Below are 12,760 nucleotides of genomic sequence, written 5' to 3'. Positions count from 1 at the left end.
AAGAGTAGGCCTTCCTTCCCCCAGCTGCCGGCACCAGCTTCCCTCTGGCACCCGGGACCCAGGCTTCCATCGCAGCCCTGGCTTCGTCCAGAAGGTCGTCCGGAAGGTCATCTGTAAGGACGTTTGGTCTAATTAGCATATTACACTTTTATTATTATAGATATTCCAACAAGCCTGTGCTGCGGCCATCTTGATCCCCTTTTGTACGTGGGGAAAGTGAGATTCGGAGAGGTGACGTATTTGTCCCAAGGTCACACAACCATTCCAGAAAGAACGGGGCTTCAAACTCACCGCTGGCTGCTTCTTCCCAGGGCAGCAGCATTTTCCTGGAGTCCAGGACACCCCCCCCATCTTGCTCCCCCCGTCATATCTTGTCCCGCTCTCCTGGGATGCATATAAACCGTCATCACTCCTGCTTGAGATGCCACATGTCCTGTGGTTGGAAGGGAGTCCGGTTGGCCTTTAGGGACTGGCCCTCGTCACCCACCCAGCTGTCCTGAGTGTCAGAGAGAGGCCCCGTCCATTTGCCCCTGTGACCTGGGGCTCTTTGCTTGGGGGGGGGCGGGAAGGACAGCGTTCTGGGATTTGAGGTGCTTTGGCACTTTATCTCCATTTTCCCAGAAAGTGAAGCAAGTAGATAAAAATTTTTTAGCTCAGGAAGAGTCCTTGGAATTCTCATAGACCCGGTGCTACAGGATAACGAGGGAGTTGGGTGTGTCTCAGGGGCATGTCCAGCGTGGTTTTGTGGTGGGGATAGCAGAGCCTGGGTGGGTTCCCGTGCCCCCTGCTGTCCAGGGCCTGTCTCCATGTGGAGAGGGGCACATGGGTGTTCCTAGGGCAGTGGTCGGCAAACTCATTAGTCAACAGAGCCAAATATCAACAGTACAACGATTTAAATTTCTTTTGAGAGCCAAATTTTTTAAACTTAAACTATATAGGTAGGTACATTGTTATTCACTTAATTAGGGTCCTCCTAAGCTGGCCTTTGCTAAAAACATCCTCAGTCTGATTGAGGTACGTTCGCCGAGGTCGACCCCTTTCAACTCTCCCATCCACACTTGTCTTGTATACTTGTTTCATCTGTCTCCTTTCGTTCATCCTCTCTATATGTCCAAACCATCTCCACATACCTTTCTCCATCCTCGACACTACATCTTCTTTCACTCCACAACGTTCCCTGTATGTGCGCACCCACACGTGGTATTTTGTGGAGGAGCCACACTCAAGGGGCCAAAGAGCCACATGTGGCTCGCAAGCCATGGTTTGCCGACCACTGCCCTAGGGGATGTGCAATATATAACACTATTGGAGGAAGGCGTTGGTTTGGGGCTTGGAGGGAGGGTGGGAAGATATCCACAGACAAAACTGAAATTCAAGGGACACAGTCACCGGCCTGAGGGACCTTGAGCGTTCACAGGTGTGTCTTTGACCTGTCAGGTACGGGTGCTCTTTTATGGGTTGAATTGTGTCCCCCTCAAATGCATATGCTGAGAAAGTAGTAGCTCGTGCATATCTCTGAAGGTCACAAAATATAAACCTGATGTAAAATCTCTGTCATCAGTGATGCAGCAGCAAAAGTCCCACTGATAATATCAAGTGGAATCATAAAGTTTTCTGTCGGACTATCAGTGTACATGTACACATTAAAAAATAAATGTATTTTTCATCATCATATACTGTGTTTTTGTCACTCGAATAAATTTTATTATTTCTTCAAGGTTCTTCACATACATACACCTTAAGAGATACCAAGTAGGCGTAACATGTTCTCAAAAAATTAGGGTTGGCAAGCAGAAGAATTTTGAGTCAGAGATTTTGCTGGTTTGGGCGCGCACTCACAAAAAGGTTGCCCACCCCTGCCCTAGGGGATGTACAATATATAGCATGATTGGTGGAAGGTGTTGGTTTGGGGCTGGAGGGAGGGTGGGAAGGTATCCACAGACAAAAATGAAATTCGAGGGACACAGTCACCGGTCTGAAGGACCTTGAGCGTTCACACGTGTGTCCTTGACCTGTCAGGTACGGGTGCTCTTTTATGGGTTGAATTGTGTCCCCCTCAAATGCATATGCTGAAGTCCTAACCCCCCCCACAGCACCTCAGAAGGTGACCTTATTCAGAGATGGGGGTCTTTGCGGAGGTTGCCAGGGTAACATGAAATCATTGGGGCCGGTTTGAATCCGATATGACTGGTGTTATATGAAAAGAGGAAAGTAGGAGACGGATGTGGGTGCAGAGAAGGCACCACATGACAGGGGGAGCAGAGATTGGGGTGGTGGGTGCTTTAAGAAGCCGAGGTTGCTGGAGAAGGCCAGGTCGCCACCAGAATGGCGAGGCGCCGTGTTTCTGTTGTTTACGCCCCCAAGTCTGTGGTAGGAACACATGCTCTCTATGCTCATGGGGTCTTTGAAGACAGGAACAAGCTCACAGGCAAAGGGCGTCGCTCCGATGGCGATGTCCTTCTCTGCTGGTGAGGCACTGTGCCGTGCATTTGCTAAAACGATGGCAATCTCTTTCCGCATAAATCCGGATTGCTCCCACCTAGAGATGACTACGATGTGTGTGTTGGGAAAGTTCAATGCTTGTCTCCCAAGGAGAAGTACCTGTATTTGCAGGGTCAGGCCTAAGGAGAGGCAGTAAGACACCCGAGAGGCAAAATTGAAGGAGGCCCCTGCTCTCCGGTGCTGACTCTGCACTGGCATTTTTGTCAAACTCCGTGCCCCCTTAAACCGTGTCCCCTATGTGCCTCTCTAGCCTTCCCCATGGCCCAGACCCTTACACTTGCACTTGGGGCCAAAGAGAAGGAAGTAGGCGTGGGGGATGTCTTGCTTGAACCGCTACCATAAAACCTGGTGGTGCCTCATTTCCCTGAGGTGTCTCCATCCGCACAGCTGTGTGCAGGATCCGTGTCATGATTTTCGTTTTCAGATGATGGTTTCTGGAGAATTCGGGGAGAATGCATCAGCCCACACATTCCAGGTCTTTGAATGTAGATGACATTTCCTTTTAAGAATAGTTTGTTCTGCCCTCGCCGGTTCGGCTCAGTGGATAGAGCGTCGGCCTGCGGACTGAAAGGTCCCGGGTTCGATTTTGATCAGGGGCACATGCCCGGGTTTCGGGCTCGGTCCCCAGTAGGGGGCGTGCAGGAGGCAGCCTATCCATGATTCTCTCTCATCATTGATGTTTCTATCTCTCTCTCTCCCTCTCCATTCCTCTCTGAAATAAATAAAAATATATTTTAAAAAAAGAATAGTTTGTTTTTAAGAATAGTCCAAGCTGTGTGGCTGAGGAAGTCCTGGTGACGGATGTGACTCGGGCTGGCATCTGCAAGACCAGGGGAAGCCAATGGCCTCTTGTTGGGGCCTAACTGTCCCTCCACCCACATGGCCATCCGTCCGTCCATCTGCCCAGCACCTGGGGTTGGCACATATGGAGTCAAGAGAGAGAAAAAGGAGGCAATTCTTCTTCAAGGAGCTCAGAGCCTCTTAGAGCAGACAGGCTTGTAACTAGAGGAGGATCATAAATTATGACTTTGCTGGGACAGAGGTGGGCACAGGGGATTGTGGAAATACTCAGAGGCAGGGCTTAATTAGGGTCAGGAGGGGAAGGGGGCCAGTCTTCAGGAGGAACTGACTCTTTTGGTGAACCTGGGGAAAAGAGTGTGGGTTACGTAGCCAGGGGCTATACGTAGGAGGTTGGCCGTTGGGTAGAGAATACGGGGGAGCAGTGGGAGAAGGAATGGAAAGTGATTTGTAGATTTCTGGCGTGGCCACTGCCTCGTTGGATGCAGCAGGAGAGACTAGGCTTGGACCTCAAAGCAGCCACTTTTTTTCTTCTTCTTCTTCTTCTTATTATTATTTTTGGTTAATCCTCACCTGAGGACATTTTTCCATTTATTTTTAGGGAGAGTGGAAGAGAGAGGGAAAGACAGAGAAACATCGATGTGAGAGAAACACATCGATTGGTTGCCTCCTGCATGAGCCCGACCAGGGCCCGGGCTGGGGAGGAGCCTGTAACCAAGGTACATGCCCTTGACTGGAATCAAACCTGGGACCCTTAAATCCGCAGGCCGACGCTCTATCCACTGAGCCAAACCAGCTAAGGCGAAGCAACCACTTTTATTTTTTTTAATTTTTTAAAAATATATTTTTATTTATTTCAGAGAGGAAGGGAAAGGGAGAGAGAGATAGAAACATCAATGATGAGAGAGAATCATTGATTGGCTGCCTCCTACACACCCCCTACTGGGGATAGAGCCAGCAACCTGGCATGTGCCCTTGACCAGAATCGAACCTGGGACCCTTCAGTCCGCAGGCCGACGCTCTATCCACTGAGCCAAACCGGCCAGGGTGAAGCAGCCACTTTTAGAAGTGAGTGACCCCACCACAGTGGACGTCGGGACAACTTCAAAATGGTCAACCCGTGAGCTTGGGAGTGTTGACGTTAATCAATGAAAAAAAAGTCACCTCTACACTCTGGTCACCAAGACACTGCTGTGCAGAGTGGCCGACTGAGCTATCGAAGACTCTTATGTCCGGTATTGACCTTAATTCTGAAGGTTTCCTTTGCTTCCATTTGAATCTATAGTAACAGAAGTAGGCCATGTGTGTGTGGCTGCAGGCTAAATAGAATGGGTATAGGAAATGGAATAGGATGGATAGAGGGTGGTCCATGAGTCCCACTCGTTGTAGAGGGAGCTGCCCCGAGAACTCGAGGAATCAGTAAAACTGGCAGATTGGCCCGCGGAATTGAACTGGGCGTCGCTGGGCGACACGCTGCAACCAAATGGGTGATGCAGAGATTCCATAGATGGTATTTTGGGGCAAATGTACTAGATGAGCTACAGGCTGTATTTTCCATGTCTTCATGACTCACGTTTGCAATTGCTAATAGTTGGGGACAGTTCCCACTGGAACAGACGTCTTTGGCATTTTTTTAAAAAATACAGAATTAGTCATGCGGGTTCCCTGGGACTTTGTGTTTTATTCTCTCTCGCTCATCTCTGTCTTTCTAACTGTGTGTGTGTGTGTGTGTGCGCGCGCGCTCGCCCTGTGCACTCCTGCAAGATGTGTGTGTGTGTTTTTTTTTTAAAATGTGAGATATGCATTAAAAGCAAAGTGGTCCGGTCTCTGCTCCAGAATTCACACAAGAGCCTGTTCCGGTCAAAAGGACGACAGGACGTAAGAGTCACCGCTTTGATCGGCGTGCTCGGCGCGCGGAGGAGCCCTTTGTTCCGCACGAGTGCAGCTTGCGGCGTGTTTATTTGGCAACGGGAAAAAGGTCAGCGTTTTAAGGCAGTTCAGAAACCAAATGTTCCCATCGTATGGCAGCTGCCTCCCAGAGCACCCTCTGGCTTTGTCGCTTTGGAATCTGTGCTTTCCACGAGCTCAAGCGCTCCTGTGTGTGTGTGTGTGTGTGTGTGTGTGTGAGAGAGAGAGAGAGAGAGAGAGAGAGAGAGAGAGAGAGAGTGTTGGTGGTCGGGGGTCTGTTAATTGCAGAAACTGGAGTTCTCCACAGCGAAGAAACTATTTTTATCCGAAGGTGAGCTCTTTATTTCATTAAAATTAAAAAAAAAATTTTTTATTGATTTCAGAGAGAGAGGAAGAGATGGAAACATCAATGATGAGAGAGAATCATTGATCGGCTGCCACTTGCAAGCCCCCTACTGGGGATCGAGCCCACAACCTGGGCAGGTGGCCTTGATGGGAATCAAACCTGGGACCTTTGAGTCCGCAGGCCGACGCTCTATCCACTGAGCCAGGCTGGCTAGGGCCCAAGGTGAGCTCTTTAAATAAGAGAAGGAGGTGGTGGGAGACAATAGCCGAGCTCGGTGTGACAAGTAGACACAGAACAGGGCAGGCAAAGAAACTTGGACCAGGTTGCGTTTTATTTGCTCTCTAGTCCTTTCCTATGAGCAGCGTTGGGTACAACCCCGTGGGAAACAGAAACACCTCTTTAATGAGCGCCTGCAGAGTGTGTCTCTCTGCTGTCCCCTGTTGCTCAGGAGCATGTTAGTGCTCAGCCAGTTCCGGGAAGGGCTTGAAGAGGGGGTGTCTTGTCCTTCTAGGCCATCCTACCCGGAGTCTCTGAGGCTGAGATACTGGGGGTGATGTTAGGTGCTCGCATCTCCCCCCTTCTCTCCCCCGGCCCAGAGAGCTGGAAAATGACATACCTCTTTAGTTTTTATTTTTTTATTGATTTCAGAGAGGAAGGGAGAGAGAGAGAGAGAAACATCAATGATGAGAGCAAGTCATTGATTGGCTTCCTCCTGCAACCCCCCTACTGGGGATCGAGCCCGAAACCCAGGCATGTGCCCTTGATGGGACTCGAACCCAGGACCCTTTCAGTCGGCAGGCCGACGCTCTATCCACTGAGCCACACCAGCGAGGGCATGACGCACCTCTTGACACAGAGCAAGCGTCACATGACTGATCGAGACTCTTAAGAAGCCACACTTCCCATTTCACTGGCAGCCGTGAAAAGTACTTTACAGGTGGAAATCGCCTCTCCAAACAATAACGGAGCCAAAACCAAGTGAGCGGATGGGTTCCAAGGTTAGGACTGTGTTAACCGCTCCCCCAGCCTTCGCTGTGCTAATGACACACGCGGGAATGGCGGGCGCTAATCCCAGCCACAGCTCACAGCGCCCATCGCACACGTTCACCCACTCTGCTCACCGTGTATATGTGATATTTATTTTTGCTTCTCTTGGGTCTAGCCAGTGTGTCTAGTTTTGTTCACGAAAGCCTCAGATTGGGTTTATTTGGTTAACATCTGTTAGGACAGTGGTTCTCAACCTTCCTAATGCCCCGACCCTTTAATACAGTTCCTCATGTTGTGGTGACCCCCAATTTCATTGTTACAAATTGAGCATAATTAAAGCATAGTGATTAATCACAAAAACAATATGTAATTATAGATGTGTTTTCCGATGGTCTTAGGCGACCCCTGTGAACGGGTCGTTCGACCCCCAAAGGGGTCGCGACCCACAGGTTGAGAACCGCTGTGTTAGGACGAAGGCCTTCCTCTTAATTGGTACCATCTGGAAAGGCGGAGGAATGGGGAGGGGATCCCCACCCAGGGTGGAAGGCTGGCATCACAGATAGATACCCAGCAACATAACCGGAAGGTGGGAGTTGCATCATTGCAGGTACCAGCCAGGTGTGTGTGTGTGTGTGTGTGTGTGTGTGTGTGTGTTGCGTGCACGCATGTGCACGCTCTTGTTCAGGGATGCCCAGCATCTTTTTTTCCGGGGATTTTCCCCTTTTCTCAGCACCTACTGCTCATCCCCGGCCCGTCCCCCCTCTTCCTCGGGCCCTGGTTTCCATAGCGGCGGCAGCAGCAGGTCGCTCTCGTCATTTGCACGCAGATGCCTCTCTGAGCTCAAAGCCTCAGTGCCACAGGCCATGCGAGTGTTTCTTCGCTTTCGCTCTCTCCCGACGTGATTGGAGAGCTCAGGAGCAGGTACCGTTTTGTGCGACTGCGAAATAGAAAAGGAGTAACTGGCATTAACATCTGAGAAGCATGGAGTTTGGAACATAATGCACTCCCCCGCCCCCCAACCCCCACCTCCTCATGCGACTGCAATCTGACCAGGAATAAAAACAGAATTCTGGCCCTGACCGGTTTAGCTCAGTGGATAGAGCATCAGCCTGTGGACTGAAGGGTCCCAGGTTCGATTCCGGTCAAGGGCATGTACCTTGGTTGCGGGCACATCCCCAGTGGGGAGTGTGCAGGAGGCAGCTGACCGACGTTTGTCTCTCATCGATGTTTCTAACTCTCTATCCCTCTCCCTTCCTCTCTGTAAAAAAATGAATAAAATATATTAAAAAACAAACAGACAAACAAACAAAAAACCAGAATTCTGACCCTCGACCTGCAGGAACCAGACCAAGAAATCAGACAGCCACCCTTGGAACAGGGAGCCCCGAGTGGCCAGGACTTGAACAGTGGCTGACACCTTCCCTAACATTTGCCCCTGTTTCCAATCAGGATCAAGTGGAAAAAGCCAAATGTGACCCAGTAACCAATCACATAGGACGGCCCCTGCCCCGCCCCCTTCTAGGTAGCCCTCGTCCAGCTTCTCCATCAACAGCATCCAATCAGGATGCATCTTAGCCTTCGCCTTCCCCACTATAAGGCTCTGTTGCCGTCTGCCTGTCTCTCTTTGCTTCTCTTACAAATGCAGGTGCTGGTGGCTGAGGCCCTCGCTGTGCAGCTTCTCCATCAACAGCATCCAATCAGGATGCATCTCTGACAAATGCAGGTGCTGGTGGCTGAGGCCCGCGCTGTGGCAAACTCAGACTAGAGAGCCCCTGCTTGTTCCCATGCGGGGGGCGGGGGGGGGTCCTTTGTTTATTTCCACATAAAATGTAGTCTTTTGGGAAACCACGCGCATTTATAAAACGATTGCACGCAGCGTTGTGTTATTCCCTAGTATGAAAAATTCAGGTCCTCGTGGTTGAGAAATGTTTAATCGCCAGCCAAGAACTAAGTCCAAATGGCCCCAAATTACTTGGAGAGACTAGGGTCCAACTCCTGGTGAGTGAAATAAACATGGAGCTCGAAATTGTTATTGTGTTAAGATCTCCTAATAGGAAACAAAAAAGGGGCCGCCGGGAGTAGTCACTGCGTTTAAGCAGGTCCCTGGGGTCCTAACGTTCCCAAACTATTTACCAAGTCTCACCACTGGTATTAAATCCGGTTTGTGGAAAAGTGAATAAAAGCCTGATGAGCTGGCGAAGGAGCAAGAAACAGCAAACCTGCGAAGGATTTCATCTTGAACAGGGTGCCGTCAGCCGTGTGGCCAGTCGACAAGCTGCTGTTTTTTTCCCATGTCAGTGATTGTACAGCAGTTGATTAGATGGATCCAAGTTCATTCTTATTATTTTTAATTTTTATTTTTATTGATTTCAGAGAGGAAGGGAGAGGGAGAGAGAGATAGAAACATCAATGATGAGAGAGAATCATGGATCAGCTGCTTCCTGCCCGCCCCCCACTGGGGATGGAGACCACAACCCAGGCATGTGCCCTTGACCGGAATCGAACCTGGGACCCTTCAGTCTGCAGGCCAACGCTCTATCTACTGAGCCAAACCGGCTCGGGCTCCAAGTTCATTATTAACTAGAAGTCCAGCGTGCGAAATCGAGCAGCCCTGCCCACCCACCCGCCGGCCGCCAGGCACCTGGGACCCCGGCTGCTTCACTCTGGCCACGGCCGCCACCCACCCGGTTCCCTGTGGTTCCCCGTCCGGTCAACGCTCTATCTACTGAGCCAAACCGGCTTGGGCTCCAAGTTCATTATTAACTAGAAGTCCAGCGCGCCAAATCGCGTGGCCCTGCCCGCCTGCCTGCTGGCCGCCAGGCACCTGGGACCCCAGCTGCTTTACTCTGGCCACGGCCGCCACCCACCTGGTTCCCTGTGGTTCCCCGTCCGGTCGTTGGTCGTTACGGCGTTAGGGCCACAGGCCTTTTATAATATAGATAAGGGTCACCCCTTATATCAGGCAGTTTTCATGTGAGAGAAAGCTAAGGCTCATGTCAGAAACGGGGCAGGAGGAGAATACCAAACAGGTTGGAGAAACGTGCAGAAATCGCGTGGGAAGGCTGAGACGCAGTGTGACTAGGAATGAGGGGTCTGGTTATCTAACAGGTGGTGAAAGACCCGGATGTATATAAAAGAAGGGTGATCTGATTCCCGTATTAATGGACATGTGTGGGTTGGGAATTTCTCCCGCAAACCCGAGCCATTAGAACGGAATGACGCTTCTGTACGAATGTCAAACTATTGGCTTGTTTATCACAAATCAGATCATGGAGGTCCCACGTATGTTATTGATTCAGAGGGCTACTTTGTATATGGGAGGCCCATAATGCACGTGTAAGAATCCCGGGTTCGATTCCGGTCAAGGGCACGTACCTTGGTTGCAGGCTCCTCCCTGGCCCGGGTCCTGGTCAGGGCACGTGCAGGAGGCAACCAATGGATGTGTTTCTCTCACATCGATGTTTCTCTCTGTCTTTCCCTCTCTCTTTCACTCTCCCTAAAAATCAATGGAAAAATATTCTCGGGTGAGGATTTAAAAAAGAAAAAAGAAAAAGACAAGACAAAGGAAATGTGTGAATGCAGAACAACCGCCTGGTGATCGAGAGGGACTGAACAAAATCAGAAAGCTTTTCCCACGTTTAACTGGAATAATGGAATTTGCTGAGTAGAATGTGTAGGTGGGCAGTTTTTCATTGTAAATGGACATTATACGCGTCTGCCGTACACCTGAATAAATGCTCACATGTTCAGAATCACATGGAAAGGGCCAAACTGGAATGAGTATAGTATTCAAGATCAGTGGTGATTTATTTTCCCCACTGCATTTAAAGACCAGCAGGCCACACCCAGATCTCCTGAGTCAGCATCCATCTGTGAGTGGAGTGTGTGCAGCAAGTTCAAACTCAACTCAGTAGGTTTGCTGCTCTTAGGATCCAGATAAGGTACACAGATGCACAGCCGCCCAGAATATTCCATGGCCTACGGAGCATGCAACCAACTCTTGAAGCAGCAGCATGAAAGGAAAGAGTTCAGTCTTTTAAGCATAAAAGATGCAAATTTAGTCCAGCCAGCATGGCTCAGGGGTTGAGAATCGACCTATGAACCAGGAGGTCATGGTTCGATTCCCAGTCAGGGCACATGCCCGGGTTGCGGGCTCCATCCCCAGTAGAGGGCATGCAGGAGGCAGCTGACCCATGATTCTCTCTCATTGATGTTCCTATCTCTCTTCCTTTCCTTTCCTCTCTGAAATCAATAAAAATATATTTAAAAAAAAAGAAATGGGCAATGTCTTCACAGGGCATGTTACAGACAGACAAAGGACACTTCCGTCCTTACAGCCCTGAGTCAGAAGGGGGTGTGTTAGAGTAGGGTCCGTTCCATAGGTAAGTGATAGGGTGTCCTCATAGGTTCATTGAAAGATCCACCTTACCTGTGATAAGGTGCTTACCTCACCCACATTCTTTGGCAGCTACCCATGCTTGTGTTCACCATGGTAGTATCTACTTTTATTTATTTTTATTTTTAAATATTTTTATTAATTTCAGAGAAGAAGGAAAATCAATGAAAAAATATTCTTGGGTGAGGATTTAAAAACGAAAAAAGAAAGAGAAAAGACAAAGGAAATGTGTGAATTCAGAACAACGGTCTGGTGATTGAGAGGGACTGAACAAAATCAGAAAGCTTTTCCCACGTTTAACTGGAATAATGGAATTTGCTGAGTAGAATGTGTAGGTGGGCAGTTTTTCATTGTAAATGGACATTATACGCGTCTGCCGTACACCTGAATAAATGCTCACATGTTCAGAATCACATGGAAAGGGCCAAACTGGAATGAGTGTGGTATTCAAGATCAGTGGTGATTTATTTTCCCCACTGCATTTAAATATATAACAAAGTTGAATGACTTAAGAAATGGGCAATACAGCCCAGCCAGTGTGGCTCAGTGGTTGAGCGTTGACCTATGAACCAGGAGGTCACGGTTCCATTCCCGGTCAGGGCACATGCCCGGGTTGCAGGCTCGATCCCTAGTAGGGGGCGTGCAGGAGGCAACCAATCAATGATTCTCTCTCATTATTGATGTTCCTATCTCTCTTCCTTTCCTTTCCTCTCTGAAATCAATAAAAATATATTAAAAAAAAAAGAAATGGGCAATGTCTTCACAGGGCATGTTACAGACAAAGGACACTTCCGTCCTTACAGCCCTGAGTCAGAAGGGGGTGTGTTAGAGTAGGGTCCGTTCCATAGGTAAGTGATAGGGTGTCCTCATAGGTTCATTGAAAGATCCACCTTACCTGTGATAAGGTGCTTACCTCACCCACATTCTTTGGCAGCTACCCATGCTTGTGTTCACCATGGTAGTATCTACTTTTATTTATTTTTATTTTTAAATATTTTTATTAATTTCAGAGAAGAAGGGAGAAGGAGAGAAAGAGAGAAACATCCCGTATAATAAAAGGCTAATATGCAAATTTTCCCTACAGGTGGGAGTTCCACCGGCCAGGAGTTAAATGTGGGCTGACCACCAGGGGGCAGCATGGAACATGGTGGGTGTTGGCGATGCGTGGCAGGCAGTTAGAGTAGGGTCCGTTCCATAGGTAAGTGATAGGGTGTCCTCATAGGTTCATTGAAAGATCCACCTTACCTGTGATAAGGTGCTTACCTCACCCACATTCTTTGGCAGCTACCCATGCTTGTGTTCGCCATGGTAGTGTCTACTTTTATTTATTTTTATTTTTAAATATTTTTATTAATTTCAGAGAAGAAGGGAGAAGGAGAGAAAGAGAGAAACATCCCGTATAATAAAAGGCTAATATGCAAATTTTCCCTACAGGTGGGAGTTCCACCGGCCAGGAGTTAAATGTGGGCTGACCACCAGGGGGCAGCATGGAACATGGTGGGTGTTGGCGATGCGGTGGCAGGCAGCTGTGGGAAGGGAGGCCCTGGCTGGCAGCTGGCAGCCACTAGGAAACCTTCCCGTGCACAAATTTCATGCACTGGGCCTCTAGTCAGTGATAAGATAGAATCATCGATCGGCTGCCTCCTGCACACCCCACACTGGGGGTCGAGCCCACAACCTGGGCATGTGCCCTGACTGGGAATCGAACTGTGACCTCCTGGTTCCTAGGCAGACCCTCCACCACTGTCATGTCTGCTCTTAGAAGGTAAGACAGTGATGCTGGTTTCCACCTTCCAGGCCAGCGGGAATCCATTGCTGCCTAC

The 12,760-nt window shown here is 49.2% G+C and overlaps 1 protein-coding gene across 1 annotated transcript in view; it reads right to left on the bottom strand.

Annotated features, from left to right (window-relative positions):
• Positions 1 to 2,520, bottom strand: part of LOC102258214 (arrestin domain-containing protein 4) — a 42,681-nt gene extending 40,161 nt beyond the window's left edge. The window contains exon 1 of the mRNA XM_014538888.1: positions 2,356 to 2,520. Within this exon, the coding sequence (XP_014394374.1) occupies positions 2,356 to 2,520 (165 nt within the window). The remainder of the gene's footprint in view (positions 1 to 2,355) is intronic.
• Between the last annotated feature and the right edge of the window lie 10,240 nt (positions 2,521 to 12,760).

Source organism: Myotis brandtii, unplaced genomic scaffold (genome assembly GCF_000412655.1).
Source record: "Myotis brandtii unplaced genomic scaffold, ASM41265v1 scaffold201, whole genome shotgun sequence".
Lineage (NCBI taxonomy): Eukaryota > Metazoa > Chordata > Mammalia > Chiroptera > Vespertilionidae > Myotis > Myotis brandtii.
Note: the sequence above shows the minus strand (reverse complement) of the source record. Positions and strands in the feature narration are given on the sequence as shown.